This window comes from Macaca thibetana, chromosome 16 (genome assembly GCF_024542745.1).
Source record: "Macaca thibetana thibetana isolate TM-01 chromosome 16, ASM2454274v1, whole genome shotgun sequence".
Taxonomy (NCBI): Eukaryota; Metazoa; Chordata; class Mammalia; order Primates; family Cercopithecidae; genus Macaca; species Macaca thibetana.
The window spans coordinates 12857723-12876806 of NC_065593.1; the positions used below are offsets into that span (position 1 = coordinate 12857723).

Below are 19084 nucleotides of genomic sequence, written 5' to 3' on the forward strand. Positions count from 1 at the left end.
AGGTGGGAGCTTTCCACCAGAAACTGGAAAGCCTGCTAGACAAATTCTAAAAGAGCTGTAACACTTTGTTTTTCATTCTAGTTTGTATGCATATATATTAAGTGTGTGTGTGTGTGTATGTATATTATATATGGGGTGGTACATAAGATATTTTGATACAGGCACGCAGTGTGTAATAATCCCCTCATATAAAATGTGGTAATCTATCTGCGATCCTGTGTAATAATAGCATGTTTATCATAAACAGTAATGTCAATTACAAAGATCTGCATGTTCTAATAGAAATACATGTAAACTCTATACTCCCACCCAGTTTGATGACGTGCTTCTGCTGTGAAAGGTACACTTGAACTGAGACAGCTCATTTCTCACGACCTGTACTATTTAAATTGTCGTTTTCACGTTCTCTCTCTCTCCTCTTTGGCCGAACATGTATATATTTGGATTCAGCTAAATTAAATACACATTTGATGAGTGCTACTACATTATTCATGTTTGCCTGTGTTGCTATTATTCCAAAATGTGAATTTTAATTACTATATATTATTCCATTTAACAAGTGTGCCAACATTTAATTACCAAGACCTTTTTGTAGCATGTTCATAGTTATTCAATATTATAAATAACTTATCACTTTATGTCTTTTTATATAAATCGCATCTGTGACAATTTCCTGAAATTGCTGGTTGAAAGGAAAGGCTCATTTTCAAAGCTACGTTTTTGCCATGTTGGCTTCTAGAAGGATTGACCCAGTTTGTACTTTAGCCTCTAGTGGATACAAATGTCTATTTCACATAACTGCATTTCATATTTTTTTAAATATCCCTGGCATTTTGAGAATCAAAAATTAGTATCTAGGCTGAGGCGGATGGATCATGAGGTCAGGAGATCAAGACCATCCTGGCTAACACGGTAAAACCCCGTCTCTACTAAAAAAAGAATCAAAAAATTAGCTGGGCATGGTGGCAGGTGCCTGTAGTCCCAGCTACTTGGGAGGCTGACGCATGAGAATGGTGTGAACCTGGGAGGTGGATATTGCAGTGAGCTGAGATTGCGCCACTGCACTCCAGCCTGGGCGACAGAGCGAGACTCCATCTCAAAAAAAAATAAGTAAATAAAAAATAGTATCTCGTCGTAATGCATTCCTGTGCATGATGAATGTGTGGTCAAATCTCGAGAAAGTGGCGAGACTGACTGTGTGTTCTTCACAAGGACCTGGAAGAGCAGCTGGACGAGGAGGAGGGGGCTCGGCAAAAGCTGCAGCTGGAAAAGGTGACAGCAGAGGCCAAGATCAAGAAGATGGAAGAGGAGATTCTGCTTCTCGAGGACCAAAATTCCAAGTTTATCAAAGTAAGAGACTGTTCCCACAAAAAGCTGATTTTAGTTATGGAAAATATTTCTATAATATGTTGATACGCTCATTGAAAGTGACCTCAAACAGAAAATTCTCAAGATTTTAAGTTCATTTACTGAATTTTCTCTGTAAATCTCTACTTGTATAGATTTCTAAAGACACAGGCACCACTGAATTTTTAAACCTTACCAAATATCCTGATAATCTTTTAGACTTTTAACGTGTGCATTTTGTGCCTGTTGGTCACTCAGTGATGACTTGTTTCCATCTGTGCAAGCGTTAATTCATCCACCATTGGCTGTGGGACTCTGAACACCAGGCAGCTGGGCCAAGCTCCCAGGGTGGGCACCAAGCCGTGTAAGCCTTTCTGCCCCTTTGGAGTACAGTCGTGTGTTGTTTAACGACGAGGACACAATCTGGGAAATGCATCGTGAAGTTATTTTATCCTCGTACAAACATCATAGAGTGTATTGACACAAACTAGACAGTAGAGCCTATTACACACCTAGACTAGACGGTGTGGCCGATTGCTTCTAGGCCGCACACTTGTACGGCATGTTACTGTCCTGAATACTGCAGGCAGTTGGAACACAGTGCTAAGAAGTACTTGTGTATCTAAACATACCCAAACAAAAGTCCAGTAAAAATATGATAGAAAAAGTACAGTAAAAACGATAGAAAAGATTTAAAATGGCACACCTCTATTGGGCACTCACCATGAACGGAGCTTGCGGGACTGGAAGCTGCTCTGGGTGAGTCAGTGAGTAAGCACTGAGTGAACGTGAAGGCCCAGGACATTGCTGTACGTGACTGCAGACTTTATCAACATGGCACACGGAGGCTGCAGTACATTTATTTTAAAACCAGAGTCATTGCACTGTGGTGCTATGACAGCTCTGATGAAGTTTTCAGCTCCATGATCATCTTAGGAGACCGCTGTCATGTATCTGGTTCATCACTGTCCAGAACATCGTTCTGCAGCACGTGACTGCGTACAGTCTGCTGGGGGAGGCAGTGCCGGTAGTACTTGTTTTCTCTCGAGTCAAAGACAGTTGACCTTTATGAGGAATACAGAACCCCAGTGGTTATTCTGAATGGCTTTTCTGAAGCAGTCCATTTTTCCTGTCCAGGAAAAGAAACTCATGGAAGATCGTATTGCTGAGTGTTCCTCTCAGCTGGCTGAAGAGGAAGAAAAGGCAAAAAACTTGGCCAAAATCAGGAATAAGCAAGAAGTGATGATCTCAGATTTAGAAGGTTAGTGTTTGGGGCCAGAGGAAATGAGGACTAGGACATGCGAGTGTTTAGCTTTTACTGTAATCAGAACATGCAAAAATAAACAATATACATGGTGATTACTAACAATAAGGACCTTCAGTTTGGGTTGACTTATTAAAATTGGTCCCTTGGCTGGGCGCAGTGTCTCTGGCCTGTAATCCTAGCACTTTGGGAGGCTGAGGCAGGAGGATCGCATGAGGCCAGGAGTTTAAGACCAGCCTGGGCAGCATAGTGAGACCCCATCTCTACAAAAAAATTTACAAATTAGCCTGGCGTAGTGGTGCACATCTGTAGTCCCAGCTACTTGGAAGCTGAGGCAGCAGGATTGCTTGCACCCGGGAGCTCACCATAGTGAGCTGTGATCGTGCCACTGCACTCCAGCCTGGGTGACAGAGGCAGCAGAATTGCTTGCGCCCGGGAGCTCACCATAGTGAGCTGTGATCGTGCCACTGCACTCCAGCCTGGGTGACAGAGGCAGCAGAATTGCTTGTGCCCAGGAGCTTACTGTAGTGAGCGATGATCGTGCCACTGCACTACAGCCTGGGTAACACAGCAAGACCCTGTCTTTAAAAAATAATAAAAAGGGCTCTTAAGGTTATTCTGTGTTGCCTTAGAACGATGATAAAATGGTTTTCCTTTTCCTTTTTCTTTTTTTTTAAGACAGAGTTTCACTTTTGTTGCCCAGGCTGGAGTGCAGTGGCACAATCTTGGCTCACTGCAACCTCACCTCCCAGGTTCAAGCGATTCTCTTGCCTCAGCCTCCCAAGTAACTGGGATTACAGGCATGCGCCACCACACCTGGCTAATTTTGTGTTTTTAGTAGATATAGGGTTTCACCATGTTGGTCAGGCTGGTCTCAAACTCCTGACCTTAGGTGATCCACCCACCTTGGCCTCTCAAAGTGCTGAGATTACAGACGTGAGCCACCGCGCCAGGCCTGGTTTCCCTTTTTTAACTTTGGTACTGTGGTAAAAGATATTGCCCTTTGGTGGTCATGGTCGGGGTTAGGTTGTTTGGGTCCTACAGACCATTGTGTTTAATCTAAAGCTGCATTAAAGTGCCCAGATTTTACCTCACAAAGGGACTGGCCAGTGACGTAAAAGCTGGCAGATATAGAGAAGACACTGCTGAGGGCCAAGCCACAGAGTAATATCAGGAAATCCTAGGACATTACAGCTTCTGCAAAAGAAATGAAAAGAGGATGGAAGTTGGAAAGAGCAGCTAGAGACTGGTACCATCACCAGAGGGAGGGAGCTCTGTGCAGGCGCCTGCAGGCAGATGCCCGCTCTTTCTTAATGTGTGCGTTTATGACAGGAAGACGACGGGGTTGGCTTTTAAAAAATATTTGGGGTTTTATTTGTTTTAGTATAAACAAAAGAGGGAATGTCCGTATGAAATTACTTTCATAAGCCGGGCGCGGTGGCTCATGCCTGTAATCCCAGCACTCTGGGAGGCCGAGGCAGGCGGATCACGAGGTCAGGAGATCAAGACCATCCTGGCTAACACAGTGAAACCCCGTCTCTACTAAAAATACAAAAAAATTAGCCGGGCGTGGTGGCGGGCGCCTGTAGTCCCAGCTACTTGGGAGGCTGAGGCAGGAGAATGGCCAGAACCCTGGAGGCAGAGCTTGCAGTGAGCCAAGATCATGCCACTGCACTGCAGCCTGGGTGACAGAGCGAGACTCTGTGTCAAAAGAGAAAAAAAAGAAAAATTACTTTCATAAACCATTTGTACTAGTATATGGTTCTTCTGCTGAGGAAGTACCCGTAAGCACATGTGCTTTTTTACTCACCTGTTTGATCAGGCTGTGACACTCGGTCTTATCCTCTCAGCACATTGGTTCCTGCTGGAGAACACAAAGGCATAGAGGTTGCTGTGAGGAAATAAATCATTCGGTGAAATAGATCACTAGGGCTAACTGGGGGATCGCTGCAGAATTTTAGAGGGGTGGGTGGAAAAGAGGCCTGGCCCTTGCTGCCCACTCTTCTGTCTCCTCTCTCCCAGTACTTGAGGACGGCAGTTTTCTTGGTTCAGACCAGGGGTTCCCATGGAAAAGGGGATGGGGTGACAGGCAGCTACGATTGCTGCCCCAGCACCTGCCGAGCCACTTTGCAAACCTGGGCACAGCGATGGGTTTGACATGAGAGGATTCTAGGCCCCTTCGGCTCTCACAGTGTGGTCTCACCTCCCATGAAAGGACATCCTTAGGACACTCAACTTCTTCCTTAAAATTCCCTCCTGACACTAATTTATCTCCCCTCCAGATCTCGGTGGGTTTGAAATGACTGAGCAGTTGACATCAGGGCATGACCATGTCATCAGGGCAGTGACATGCTTTTGAATAAAATGGCTTATTTTCAACTTGGCTCAGTCTGAATTTTAGTTTATTCCTGTGGTGAGTCACTCGGTGTGTTGAAGAACTTCTTATGTCTTGCCTTAAAGAACGCTTAAAGAAGGAAGAAAAGACTCGTCAGGAACTGGAAAAGGCCAAAAGAAAACTCGACGGGGAGACAACCGACCTGCAGGACCAGATCGCAGAGCTGCAGGCGCAGATTGACGAGCTCAAGCTGCAGCTGGCCAAGAAGGAGGAGGAGCTGCAGGGCGCGCTGGCCAGGTCTGCGGCCCCTAGCTGTGCTACATGGGAGCCGGGGGGCTGAGTTTCAGCAAACTGTTATGTTCGGGAGCATCCAAAAACCCTGGGAGAGTGAGATGGGGTCTACTCGCTGTTGGGTGTGACCTGAGAGAGTGAAAAGTCCAGGCGTACAGATTTTGTGTCAGGGCAGCAAGAAAGTCTCATAAACTATCTCAATATTAATATTTAATACTTTAAAATGACAAATTATATTATGAAACCCTTGGAAATTCATACCAGCACAAATTATTTCACTATAACAAATGTTTTGGTCTCTGTACATTATAGATTAACTGCAGTATGTTTTATTTATTTATTTATTTTGACATGGCGTCTCACTCTGTCACCCAGGCTGGGGTGCAGTAGTGCAATCTCAGCTCACTGCAAACTCCACTTCCTGGGTTCAAGCAATTCTCATTCTTCAGCCTCCCAACTAGCTGGGATTACACATGTGCACCACCAACCGGCTAATTTTTGTATTTTTAGTAGAGATGGGGTTTCACCATGTTGGTCAGGCTGGTCCCAAACTCCTGACCCCAAGTGATCCACCCGCCTTGGCCTCCCAAAGTGCTGGGATTACAGGCGTGAGCTACCACGCCCAGCCTGTAGTATGTTTTAGAACTTGAAGGGAAATCACTTTTCAGAAAGTATATTTCTCCACTGAGAGCATGATTCAATAATCAGTTCTAAACCATTCAGTTTAGAATGCAAATCAGATGTAATAAATATGTCTAATGTTTCATTTCTTTATAAAGAATAACTCTTTGGCTACATGGTTGTAATACTTGGAGTTTATAATGTGTTACAATGAAAATCTTACAAGAAAAATCTCCCTTACCTCAAACATCCCAGCTATTCCCAATCAGAAAAATCTTCCAACATTTTAAACCACAGACATAAACAAAAAGATGCCCTATGGAAGAGAGGCACCTGGAGGGTGTGAAGATGAGAGCCTTTCTTCCACTGTGTTCTCTGAGCATCCCTGGTTTGGCTGCATTCCGGTGTGTTCTCTGAGCATCCCTGGTTTTGGCTGGGTTCTGGTGTGATGGAGGAGGTCACTCCTTCATAGTTAGAAGCAGATTTTTAACTATAACAGCCTTTGACTTCAGAGTAAATGTTTTCGTATTCTAAGGGCTAAAGTAAGAGTGTCCTACCTTTTAATGGAGAAGCATGGTCGTTTGGAAAGGGGGCTGGGCTGGAATCTAGTTCTGGCTCTGCCATCATTAGCTTTGGGGCCTTCAGCAAGTCCTCTACCCAAGGACCTCCTCCTGCCCTCGCAGGTGCGGAGCATCTGCACCAGCCTCAGGCCCCAGGAGGAGGGATGTGGGACTGGGGTCTCGTGGAGAGGTGCTCAGGGGCTGGGGCTCGCCTGAGAAACAGGCCATCCGGGCGCCGTCTCTGAGTGCTCTTGTGCCCGGGTGTTTTAACAGAGGTGACGATGAAACACTCCATAAGAACAATGCCCTTAAAGTTGTGCGAGAGCTACAAGCCCAAATTGCGGAACTTCAGGAAGACTTTGAATCTGAGAAGGCTTCACGGAACAAGGCCGAAAAGCAGAAAAGGGACTTGAGTGAGGAACTGGAAGCTCTGAAAACAGAGCTGGAGGACACGCTGGACACCACGGCAGCCCAGCAGGAACTACGGTGAGTGTGGGAGAGGGAGCAGGGCCCGGGCGCCTGCCAACCTCTCCACCGAGCCCGCGCAGAGATGCCTGGTGTGCTTGCTGTCTTTGAGAGGTGGTGTGCTTTTCCTCGTGATGGCGGGTGGAACGGTGATTAAATAGTAATGGTTAGAAACAGACCAGCCTATGGGTAGAAACACCTGCGCAGGGTACCCCACTTCAGCAGAGTAACTGCTGTTAGTAGTGTGAGTCCTAGGGTAGACAGCAGACTGAGGGACACAGAGTGAGAGGGCGTGATCAGAAAAGCTGTGGTCAGTGATGGATGTCTAGGGAGGGACAGTGACAGCTACACACAGAGGGGGGCAGTGAAAAGAGATTGATAGATAGGACCAGAGGGAGAAGGGTAAACACAGGAATAGGAGGAGATACCCAGGAGGCCAGGCACTTATGCTGGCAGTGCCAGGTGGTGTGAACGATGTAGGTAACCAGCTGAAAAGGGAAGGGTGCCTTCACAAGGGTGAGAAGAAGGCTGGTGCAGGCACTGGGACAGAGGTGTGCAGTGGGCAGAGGCATATGCAGCAGCATGAGCCAGCAGCCGGGGTGGGCATGAAAAAGGTGACAAGCATAGGTGAACATGGCCAGAGAAGGCTCCCGGGTAGAAAACTGCAGCGTGGCAGCCCGCGAGTCGCAGGAGAGCCCTAGCGGTGAGCCGGTGCGCAGGCCTGGAGGTGCCGGCCCGCTGCTCCCACGGACTCATAGGTGTCGTCACTGTGGAGAGCAGCGTGGGGGGTGTGCCAGCTTGCTGTCCTGGCAGAAGCCGTCTGCTCCCTCCCACACTCACACTGCCAAGTGCCTCAGGGCCACCCCAGGAGTCCCAGCCAGAAGGGAACCCTCGCCGCCTTGGCTGGCTGCAGGCACACCTGCTGGCTCTTCAGGCTGTCAATGATGGAAAGAATAGCCCGTCACCCCGGGGAGCTGCTGGGGCCTGAAATAAAGCAAGAAAGACAGGGAATTATTTATGAACGCAAGTGTGGCCAGAGAGGCCGAACATGACCCAGAGCAACCAGGAGGGAAATGGGTTGTGGTGAAAACCAGTGCATTTCCCCAGAGGACACGGATGTCATCAGCTGGGTCCACCCAGCAGCTGGAAACCTGGGCGCTCGGTCGTGGAAAGAATGACATCGTGGTGTCCACAGGGCAGGCCGGCTCGGTAGAGCAGCGAGACTGAGGTCAGATGGTGGGTGTGGGGAGACTCTCCATGCTGGAGAACAGAGGGGTGCGCCTTGGAATGTTGGCCGTGATCCTGGCCATGAACATGTACGGCTACGGCAGCCGGACAGAGGTTGGTTGGTTTTTGTCTTCAGTTTTTTCCCAGAGAGGAAAAACCCCATCTGAACCAGGCATGGTTCGAGACTTCCTACCCCACTTTTTTATTTTATTTTATATTTTATTTTTTATTTTTTTGAGACAGAGTTTCGCTCTTATTGCCCAGGCCAGAGTGCGATGGTGCAATCTCGGCTCACTATAACCTCCTCCTCCTGGGTTCAAGCGATTCTCCTGCCTCAGCCTCCTGAGTAGCTGGCATTACAGGTGCCTGCCTCCATGCCTGGCTAATTTGTATTTTTTAGTGGAGATGGGGTTTCTGCATGTTGGTCAGGCTGGTCGCAAACTCCCGACCTCAGGTGATCCACCCGCCTTGGCCTCCCAAAGTGCTGGGATGATAGGCGTGAGCCACCGCGCCCGGCCCTTACCCCACTTTAGCAGAGTAACTGCTTTTCGTAGTGTGAGTCCTAGACTTCTCTTTGATATGTCTGCTTTTTTAAAATCTAGAAACCACTGAACTAGACTTGGCTGAACTCTCCACTCCCAGCTGGGCTTTTGACTGCAATAGAAAATAAGGTTCTGATCATTTTTCCATCCAACCCTTGCAAAAAAATAAATGCGCATATTTATTAAAACCATGCCTATGCTCAGCTGTAGCACCCACTGATTCTGTTTTGCCTGCAGCTCAGATGTGTCCTCCATTCTTGCTAAGGACCCTTAAGAGAATGCAAACCACCCTCCCTGGCCCTAGTTCTTTCCATGATTAGTATAAAGTAATAGTCCTCTGTAAATCATCTACTCTTCTGCAGACGCACTGGCATTTTAACTTTCTTGAGGACTTTTGACGAAAGACTAAGAGAAATTGGGTTGTTCAGCCTGGGGAAGAGAAGGTGAAGGTTTCCTTTGACCGTTGGGTTCAAGTAGGGACGAGGAACACACACACACAAAACTATTTTCCCAAAAGACAATGTGCTGCTAGTTGGAGAGATTTCCCTAGAGTCTGATCAATGAAGCACTGGTCGCTAGAGTGAGCTGAAATAATCTCGATGGGAGCCTTGTAGAGGACAGGACCAGACCAGCACGTCTTTGATCTCTGGCTGAGCCAGTGGAACTTGGGGCTGAGCTAGGCTGGACCGCAAAGAATCCTCAGTGATTCCTTCTGGCTGGGCTACATGTGACCATGGAGCTGGCAGCCACCAGGCCCTGTTCTCTTGGCACAGGGATCTCTCAGCCAGCCCCTGCATCTCATGACTCCATGAGAAGAAAGGTGAAGAGAGGGAAAATGTGTCCACATGGGAATCAGTGTGTGAATCACTGTTCTAAGTTGTGACATGTTATAAAGTATAGAGCAAGCTTGCTAGAGATGTGCTTCAGGATTAGTGTGAAGTTGTAGCTAATTCAACAGTGCTAATATAGGTCTTAGCAGGAGCACTGTTTACCTGACTGGCTTCCGTCTTCATCAAGCTCGTGCTTAAACACGGTGCTCAGATTAACAAATTTAGAGTGACTCGCCATGGGGAGTAAGATCTCTTCTAGAAAGTGAATAACTCTGGTTATTCAAGTTACCCTGTATTTGTTACAGCCAATTTTAAAAATATTAGAAAGCCATGGAAAGATACTTAATGCTAATGTGACCTTCATACCGTAAAGTGCAGGTTAGATAAAACCAGTTTATGTCAGAACATTCCAGTTCTATGGCCATGGACCTGCTGTGTTCTCATATCAAACATCAGAGATCCTTTCTGAACCCTTTGAGCTGCCTTTTAATTTTCCTGCCCCTCCAAAAGATAACGCCCTCCTCCCGAACCTCAAGCCATTTTCTAGTAGAGTTTTGGGAGGATGTTAGTTCATTGCGGCTTCTTCATGTGAATGTTAGAGTCTTGCTTTGTTACAGTGCAACGTCCTGATTCATTTGGCCTTTGCCACCCCTTCACTTTTGAAAATCTCTGGGAGACTCCCTTTTTCCAGTTTTATTCAATTCTGTTGGGGCTATGTCAGGCAGTTTGGCATCTTGTGTTAACCAATTCCTGACCTCCAGTGAAACCAGACTGCCCAGAACAATTTGAAGACCCCCTAGGGATGTCACCCTGTGTCTTGATAAGTCAGATATGGCAGGGAAGTTGCACTGTTTTTTGTTTTGTTTTGTTTTGTTTTGGGGGGGGGGGTTTGGGGTTTTTTTTTTTTAAAGATAGGGTCTCACTCACCCACGCTGGCGTGCAGTGGTACAGTCATAGCTCATTGTAGCCTCAACCTCCCAGGCTCAAGCGATCCACCTTAGCCTCCCAAATTGCCAGGATTACAGGCATGAACCACTACTCAGCTCTCTAGGAGGATTTCTGATACCACAGTAATAGACCTGCCGGCCTACTGGAAATAGCACATCAAATATTTATTAAAGGAATTTATGTAATATTTAAAACAAAAACAGTACTTTTTCAAAAAGAAAATGTGTTTCTAATCAGTCAGCTAATTCTGATCTCTCTTAAAAAATGTCCTTCTCTAGTACAAAACGTGAACAAGAAGTGGCAGAGCTGAAGAAGGCTCTTGAGGAGGAAACTAAGAACCATGAAGCTCAAATCCAGGACATGAGACAAAGACACGCAACAGCCCTGGAGGAGCTCTCAGAGCAGCTGGAACAGGCCAAGCGGGTAAGGGAGACCCTGCCGTGTGCTGTGGCCTGGAGAAAATCCACCAGCAGACCCACTCCCATCCTATCTGCCCGTTCTGTTCAGTCAGGTATTGATTATGCTCCAGCCTCTACACGCCATTGAGTGGGCTGCTGGGTACCCAGCTGCCAAGGCAGGAGCGGCTTTCTGAAAACACAGTGTCTACTTAGGGAAAAAAGCCAGATGCAAATGCACGGATCCAGCCGCCATCTCAAATCACACAGTCCTCCCCAGTGTCTCCTCTCACTAAGTCCTTCTCCCAGTGGCTTCACTCAAAACCCTGAATGATTTGAAAGTCATTCTTCCCTTACTTGTCTGCTGCCAGTAAGTCACAAGTCCCGCCACTGTTCCCCTTCAGGGGTTCCTGACATTCATCTCTCCCTTCTTGTCCTTCCCTGCCTGTGATCTCACCGCAGCCACCAAGCACAGTCTTGCCTTTCATTCATTGTTCCCGCTTCTGTATCTCAGACATAGGCTTTCCATTCTGCTGAAACTGAATTTCATGTGCCCTGTGACTCATGCCACCCCCCTGTGCAGACTGGCCTCCATGACTTCCCATAATCATCCTTGCCTTTGTGACTTGGTTCTTGCTCCGGTTTCCCCATCTCTCTGTTCTTTGCCTAGCCACATGCCACCTTTTAATTTAGACAATGACAATATTAACATTTACAGAACATTTACATTTGTGTCAGGTACTGTGCTAAGTACCCTACGTGAATTGCCTTCCTTAATCTTGGTTACAACCCTGTGGCACAGTCTCCTATAATTCTCATTTAAAAGACAAGGAAACTGAGGCCCAGCGGTGTTAGGTAATTAAGCCGGGGTCACACAGCTGGTTCGTGGAAAGGCAGCCTGAGGCCAGACAGTCTGGCCCAGATTCCCATGTGAACACCTTACTATACCCAATCGTGTCCCTGAGGCAAGATGTCATTGGAGACACATCCTGTTGTGACCACCCTGCACCAGGGGTGCTTGCTCATGTTAGTACATATAAAACAGTTTTTACAGTAACAACACTTGTTTTATACAAAGGACAGTGTGAGTGAGTACGCTGCAGACACGACACTTGGCATCGACAAGGATCATTACTTAGCACAGTGAGCCCCTAAGTACCTGCATCTGCTCCTCAGAGCAGTACGTACGCGTGTGTTCCTTACACAGAAATCCTCACATTCAGAGAACAGCAAACATTTTCATTCATTCATTCATTCAACAAATGTTGATCACAGGCTTACTGTGTGTTAGGCACAATTCCGCAGACTCAAAAAGCAGTCCTCTGTATGGAGTTTTAGAAAATAATTAGTGAATTATGTTTTCCCTTCCGTCTCCTAGTTCAAAGCAAATCTAGAGAAGAACAAGCAGGGCCTGGAGACAGATAACAAGGAACTGGCGTGTGAGGTGAAGGTCCTGCAGCAGGTCAAGGCCGAGTCTGAGCACAAGAGGAAGAAGCTCGACGCGCAGGTCCAGGAGCTCCATGCCAAGGTCTCCGAAGGCGACAGGCTCAGGGTGGAGCTGGCGGAGAAAGCAAGTAAGCTGCAGGTAAGCCAGAAACCTCTGCTCTACACACATCCCACCGTAGCATGTCCCTAATTTACCATTGTATCCCTCTGTGCAATCAGAGACCCACAGCCAGCGTGCTGTGTAATACCTGACAATTGCTGTCCAGTAAATACATCGAGTCTTAGGTGTCCCTAGTGTCTATTACTTCGATGAAGTTAAATAATTCTTATTTTAAGAAGAAGACAGCATGAATTGGACTTGATCAGTTCCACCTTGAATTGTGTTTATAGTTGCTTGAACAGTTTTAAGCACTTCAGCTTCTCCATTAGTCCAGCAAATAATAGGAACAATGGGCCAAAAAAATTATACTTCACATTGGCAAAGATTTGCAAGAGTTTTATTTTTTTACACTGCTGGTATAAATTAGTGCAACCTTTTTTTTTTTTTTTGAGACAGTCTCGCTGTCGCCCAGGCTGAAGTGCAGTGGCGCAATCTCTGCCCACTGTACCCTCCATCTCCCGGGTTCACCCTATCCTCCTGCCTCAGTCTCCCGAGTAGCTGGGACTACAGGCGCCTGCCACCACGCCCGGCTAATTTTTTGAATTTTTAGTAAAGACAGGGTTTCACCACGTTAGCCAGGATGGTCTCGATCTCCTGACCTCATGATCCGCCCGCCTCAGCCTCCCACAGTGCTGAGATTACAGGCTTGAGCCACTGTGCCCGGCCTAGTGCAACCTTTTCTAAAGGACAGTTTGGCAGTCTTAGATCACGAGCCTTAAAACTGGGAGTATCCTTAGACCCGAAAAATCCACGTCTAGTCATTTATCCTAGGGAATTAACTAAGGATGTATACACAGAGTCAACTTCAAGAATGTTCATTGCAGAAGTGTGTACAAAAGTATAGTCAGCCCTCAGTATCCACTGGTGCATTGAATCTAGGACCTCCTGCAGATACCAAAATCTGCTGATGCTAGAGTCCCTAATAAAAATGGCATAGTATGGGGCCGGGCATGGTAGTTCACACCTGTAATCCCAGCACTTTGGGAGGCCAAGGTGGGCGGATCACCTGAGGTCAGGAGTTTGAGACCAGCCTGGCCAACATGGTAAAACCCCGTCTCTACTAATAAATACAAAAAACTGGCCAGGTGTGGTGTTGCACACCTGTAATCCCAGCTACTCGGGAGGCTGAGGCAGGAGAATTGCTTGAATCCAGGGAGGTGGAGGTTGCGGTGAGCCAAGATCATGCCACTGCACTCCAGCCTGGACAACAGAGCAAGACTCTTATCTCAAAAAAAAAAAAAGGCGTAGTATTTGCATGTATGCACATCCTCCCATATACTATAAATCATCTCTAGGTCACTTATAATACCTAAGACAATGTAAATGCTTTGTAAAAAGTTGTTAGACTGTATTTTTTAGGAAATAACGACCCAAAACAGTCATGGTTTTAGGAAATCACCCGAAAGAGTCCTGAACTATACATGGTCAGTGCACATGCAGGGGTTTTTTCTGAATTTTTCTTTTTTGTTTTTTTGAGACAGAGTCTTGCCTCTGTCGCCCAGGCTGGAGTGCAGTGGCGCGATCTCAGTTCACTGCAAGCTCTACGTCCCAGGTTCACGCCGTTCTCCTGCCTCAGCCTCCCGAGTAGCTGGGACTACAGGCGCCCGCCACCACGCCTGGCTAATTTTTTGCATTTTTAGTAGAGACGGGGTTTCACTGTGTTAGCCGGGATGGTCTCCATCTCCTGACCTCGTGATCCGCCCACCTCGGCCTCCGAAAGTGCTGGGATTACAGGCGTGAGCCACCACGCCTGGCCCTTTTCTGAATATTTTTAATACATGTTTGGTTGAATCCACAGATGGAACCTATGGATAGGAAGGGCTGACTGTGATTGGAAATAACTTTAATGTTTAATACGGACTTCTATGCATCCAGCAAAAACAATATAGTCAATGAGTCCCTATTGGTAAGAAAAGATGTACATCCTATATTGCCACATTGAAAAAGCATTACAGAGCTGTGTTGTGTCAGAGGCCCAAGACCGCATTACAGTACATGATTCTCCAGGGCTCTAGGACTCAGCAGAGAGGCCTGCCCATGGCAGACTGCGCTGTGGCTGTGCCGCCATCCACCTTCCCTCAGCTGGTGTGATGAGGACAGGCGAGAACCCACGGTGCCCTGCTGCCCCTCTGTGTCCCTCTGCATCCCTCTGCGTCCCTCTGCTTCTTCCCAGCGCCAACGGTCATCAAAAATTATAAAGCATCTTATACCATGAAGATTTGTTTGGAAAATATTTTAGAAATATTAATTGAGAAGGAAAAAATATTATTCATTAAATCTGACCATAAGAAATAGCTTAAATATTCATGATGAATATATAATACCAGTTTTTTAAAACCTTAAAGAACTTCCGGCCGGACGTGGTGGCTCACGCCTGTAATCCCAGCACTTTCGGAGGCCGAAACCCTATCTCTACTAAAGATACAAAAAATTAGCCAGGCGTGGTGGCGCACATCTGTAATCCCAGTCACTCAGGAGGCTTAGGCAGGAGAACTGCTTGAACCCAGGAGGCAGAGATTGCAGTGAGCCAAGATCATGCCACTGCGCTCCAGCCAGGGCGACAGGGCAAGACTCTGTCTCAAAAAAAAAAAAAAAAACTAACTCTCTTGTATCCCTTTTATAGAAGCCTCAAGCTCTATAAGAATGTGAATTATACTTTCCTCCCAAAGCACGTGGTTAACGCATCTTCATGTGAAAGAGCACCAAAATCAAGCACCTGCTGGCCTTTCAGCCTCCCCACAGAGGATACAGTCACTCTTTCAAAGGCTTTGCTTTAATTTTTGTCTCTTCATGATAAAAATAGAAGAAGGTAGAAAACCAGTTAGGAGACCCCCCGCCGCCCCATCCTTTCCATGGGTAGAGACTATTAAGGTAGCCAGGGAGGCAGGTTCTAGTACCTACTTATTTGAGCTCTGTTTGAAGGCAACAGACTCTTGGTGGTGAGTCTTCCTTAATTGAATGGGTAGTTTCAGGTTCACACTGCCCCCGAGTTCTTCTCTATTTGTGTTCTGTTTAAAAGCTGTGTTTCTAGACCCTTTCTGCTCGCTTACTTTTGAGTTGAATTTAATCTTTTTCTCCTTACAGAATGAGCTAGATAATGTTTCCACCCTTCTGGAAGAAGCGGAGAAGAAGGGGATTAAATTTGCTAAGGATGCAGCTAGTCTTGAGTCTCAACTACAGGATACACAGGTATTCCACGGGGAACAAGGGGTCTTTATAATAACTAACATTTCTGTAGTATTTAAGCTGGTGAAATATGCTGGCCCCAGAGTTGTCTTCTATGTCACCTCTTACTAGTTTTATGTCATACTTTTATTTGGAGCCAGGCTTGCTACTCAGGATTTCTCCCTGGAAGCTTAGTGTCTTAATGTAGAGCCTCTGGAGTTCCTGTGTCCGGCAGGCATGTGGGTGGCCTCGGAGGCAGCTCCACCTGCCATTCACTGCCGCCGCCTGGGCAGTGGTTTACCCAAGCCATGGTCCTGCACACAATGTCTTGCTGGCCATTTTAAATAAGATTGTTTCATTATGGTTGGAATTTCATTGTGCTGACCTGTGAGAAACAGTCCATTTTGTAAAAGGGTGAGTTGAGGCTTGCTTATCAGATGGTTAAGACCTGCACTGCATCATCCGTTAGGGATGTTTTTAAGTCAGCTACAGGTTACTTGAAAATAATGTAGCACTTTATTCTTGGAGTTTTACAGCTTAATTTTGTTAAATTTGCAAACATTTATGAGTGCTTATTTGTCAGGCTTTAGGCTAGGTGCTGGGGATTAAAAAAAATCTCAGGCCGAAAGTGGAATAATTAGGCAGTTGGGGATAAATTCATTTTAACTGAAGCATACCCCATGCATGACAAGGCACGGCCTGGTGAGTGAGACTAGAGGCGGCCAGAGCCAGAGCCCAGGAATCCTGCTCCACACAACTAATGCCTCTGAAGATTTCCCAGTCTGAAAGTAACAGGAAAAACATGTTTGTGCTTACATTTTAGAAGTCAGTCTGGCAGGAAATATAAAGGAGGGGATGCCTACGACGGGAGAGGTGATCCCAGCGTGAAGGGCTGAGGGCCTGAACTAAGACGGGGCAGGGGATAGAGAGGAAGGGATTCCAGGCGTGACTGAGGAGATGCAGGGTGTGGTGGGGGATGCAGGAGGGGAGGCCTCAGGGATGCCTGGAGGCTCCAGCCTGGGCCCTTGGGTGGACGGCGCCGCCATTCATTCTACAGGGATCAGTCTGAAGCAGTGTTGGTGTGAAAAACTTTTACAAAGTTACTGTGTGTGTTTTTAAATCGTCTGTGTGTGTGAATGTCACTGGGTGTTCTCATGCACTGAGGCACTCTCTTTTATGACATGAATTCTTTAATACAGGTGTATTTGTTTTGGTGATAAATATAACGGAAGTGTTGCCCTTTTAAAAAAAAAATACACAGGAGCTTCTTCAGGAGGAGACACGCCAGAAACTAAACCTGAGCAGTCGAATCCGGCAGCTGGAAGAGGAGAAGAACAGTCTTCAGGAGCAGCAGGAGGAGGAGGAGGAGGCCAGGAAGAACCTGGAGAAGCAAGTGCTGGCCCTGCAGTCCCAGGTGTGCGTCCTCTTTAGGAAGCCGCGGTGGCCTCGATGTGTGTCTTTAGCAGCTCCTGGCCCTGCTTTGCCGGGCTGTCTCAACTCCATTTGGGACGGTTAATTAGGTTGTACTAAATTAAGCCCATTAAATGGTTTTGCTTTGACCCAGCCACATGCTGGTTATAATGCTGGAAGCCCTTAAAATAAGGACCTAGGACTGTGTCAACGATGTAAAATTTCAATCCAGTTATCATTTTAATAGACTGTTAGCTAAGAAATTAAGTAGTGACCGTCTAAGATTCATTTATTTTAAAATCACAGTATTGATTTTTCTTCTCTCAAAATATTAAAAACAAAAGTTTTCTTCAAATTCAAGAACTAATTGAGTTCTTTTTTTTTTTTTTTTTTTTTTTTTTTGAAACGAGTCTCACTGTGTCGCCCAGGCTGGAGTGCAGTGGCATGATCTCAGCTCACTGCAACCTCCACCTCCTGGGCTCAAGTGATCCTCCCACCTCAGCTTCCCCAGTAGCTGAGACTACAGACAGGCGATTTTTGTATTTTTAGTAGAGATGAGGTTTCACTATGTTGGCCTGGCTGGTCTCGAACTCCTGACCTCAAGTGATCTGCTCGCCTCGGCCTCCCAAAGTGCTGAGATTACAGGCGTCAGCCACCATGCCCAGCCCCAATTGAGAACATTAATACTTTCTGTTTGTCCTTACACAAAACCTAGTTGGCTGATACCAAGAAGAAAGTAGATGACGACCTGGGAACAATTGAAAGTCTGGAAGAAGCCAAGAAGAAGCTTCTGAAGGACGTGGAGGCCCTGAGCCAACGCCTGGAGGAGAAGGCACTGGCGTATGACAAACTGGAGAAGACCAAGAACCGCCTGCAGCAGGAGCTGGACGACCTCACGGTGGACCTGGACCATCAGCGCCAGGTCGCCTCCAACTTGGAGAAGAAGCAGAAGAAGTTTGACCAGGTGGGTCGGCCACGCATCGTTTCCTCCTGGCAGGGCTCTTGCTTTTGTTCCTATGGTTTAAAATAATCTTATTTAAAGGCAATTAAATGGGATACATATTTATATCAAAATTGGAAAAAGGGGGAAGCAAAAAAAAAAAAAAAAAGGAAATACAAGAACACCATAATCTAATGGCAGCACTCTGGCGACACATCAGCCACGCAGTGGAAGAGACAAGCTGATGCCGCTGTTTCGGCTTTTCATGTTCCCCCATCCCCTTGTGCACAGCTGTTAGCAGAAGAGAAGAGCATCTCTGCCCGCTATGCCGAAGAGCGGGACCGGGCCGAAGCCGAGGCCAGAGAGAAAGAAACCAAAGCCCTGTCACTGGCCCGGGCCCTTGAGGAAGCCCTGGAGGCCAAGGAGGAGTTTGAGAGGCAGAACAAGCAGCTCCGAGCAGACATGGAAGACCTCATGAGCTCCAAAGACGACGTGGGGAAGAACGTAAGTCGCTGGTGGGGTCCACACTCCGCATGGGAGAGCATCCCAGGGGCCTGGGCCTTCACACGGGAGCAGGCGGCTCCTTGGGGTGCCTGAAGGACCTGGGAACGTACAGCCCAGCCACGAAGCCGTCTAGGAGTGCTTTGGCCTGTGCGTGAGGAGGGGGTTCAGGTCTTCTGGGACCGTTGTCAGGTTTTCTGCCATCTCCCCCCAGCTCTGGCTGGAGGTGAACGTGTTTCTTCTTCCTTTCACTGCCCTCCCTGCCCCAGCCTACACCCTGGCAGGGGGGACTTTCAACAAAAGGTTTCGTGGTTCTGCCGTCACAGGTAGTTGCCAAACATGCGGTGAGTGGGGACCTGGAGAGGAGGAGGAGCGGGGAATGGCAGCTCCCTCTGACCCGGTTCTTCCCAGGGAGGCCCCACTGTTTTCTTGGAGAGCTTCAGTAGCTTTGGGGGCTTCTCCACAGCTTAGAAGCTTCTGTGGCACAGTTTCTCTTTCCATTGCATACGTCTTCCACAGGAGCTGCCATGCCACTCACTGACCCTACGTCTCTCCCTTAGCGTATGGCGTGTTGAAGATAGCAAAACAAAGCCAGGCCTGGTGTCAAAGGCAAGGTTCCCTGGCTCCTCCACAGGCT

General features: G+C 47.2%; 1 protein-coding gene and 1 non-coding gene across 8 annotated transcripts in view; one reads left to right on the forward strand and one right to left on the reverse strand.

Moving 5' to 3' along the window:
• Positions 1–19084, forward strand: part of MYH10 (myosin heavy chain 10) — a 318611-nt gene that overhangs the window by 281870 nt on the left and 17657 nt on the right. For all 7 annotated transcript variants that reach the window (XM_050765168.1, XM_050765167.1, XM_050765171.1 and 4 more), the window contains 10 exons: positions 1213–1350; positions 2485–2608; positions 5072–5243; positions 6692–6904; positions 10709–10853; positions 12204–12410; positions 15516–15620; positions 16858–17010; positions 17722–17970; positions 18238–18450. In XM_050765168.1, the coding sequence (XP_050621125.1) occupies positions 1213–1350; positions 2485–2608; positions 5072–5243; positions 6692–6904; positions 10709–10853; positions 12204–12410; positions 15516–15620; positions 16858–17010; positions 17722–17970; positions 18238–18450 (1719 nt within the window). The remainder of the gene's footprint in view (positions 1–1212; positions 1351–2484; positions 2609–5071; positions 5244–6691; positions 6905–10708; positions 10854–12203; positions 12411–15515; positions 15621–16857; positions 17011–17721; positions 17971–18237; positions 18451–19084) is intronic.
• LOC126940012 (U7 small nuclear RNA) lies at positions 5–66 on the reverse strand. The gene has a single exon (XR_007720539.1). It is a non-coding gene; the product is annotated as a U7 small nuclear RNA (small nuclear RNA).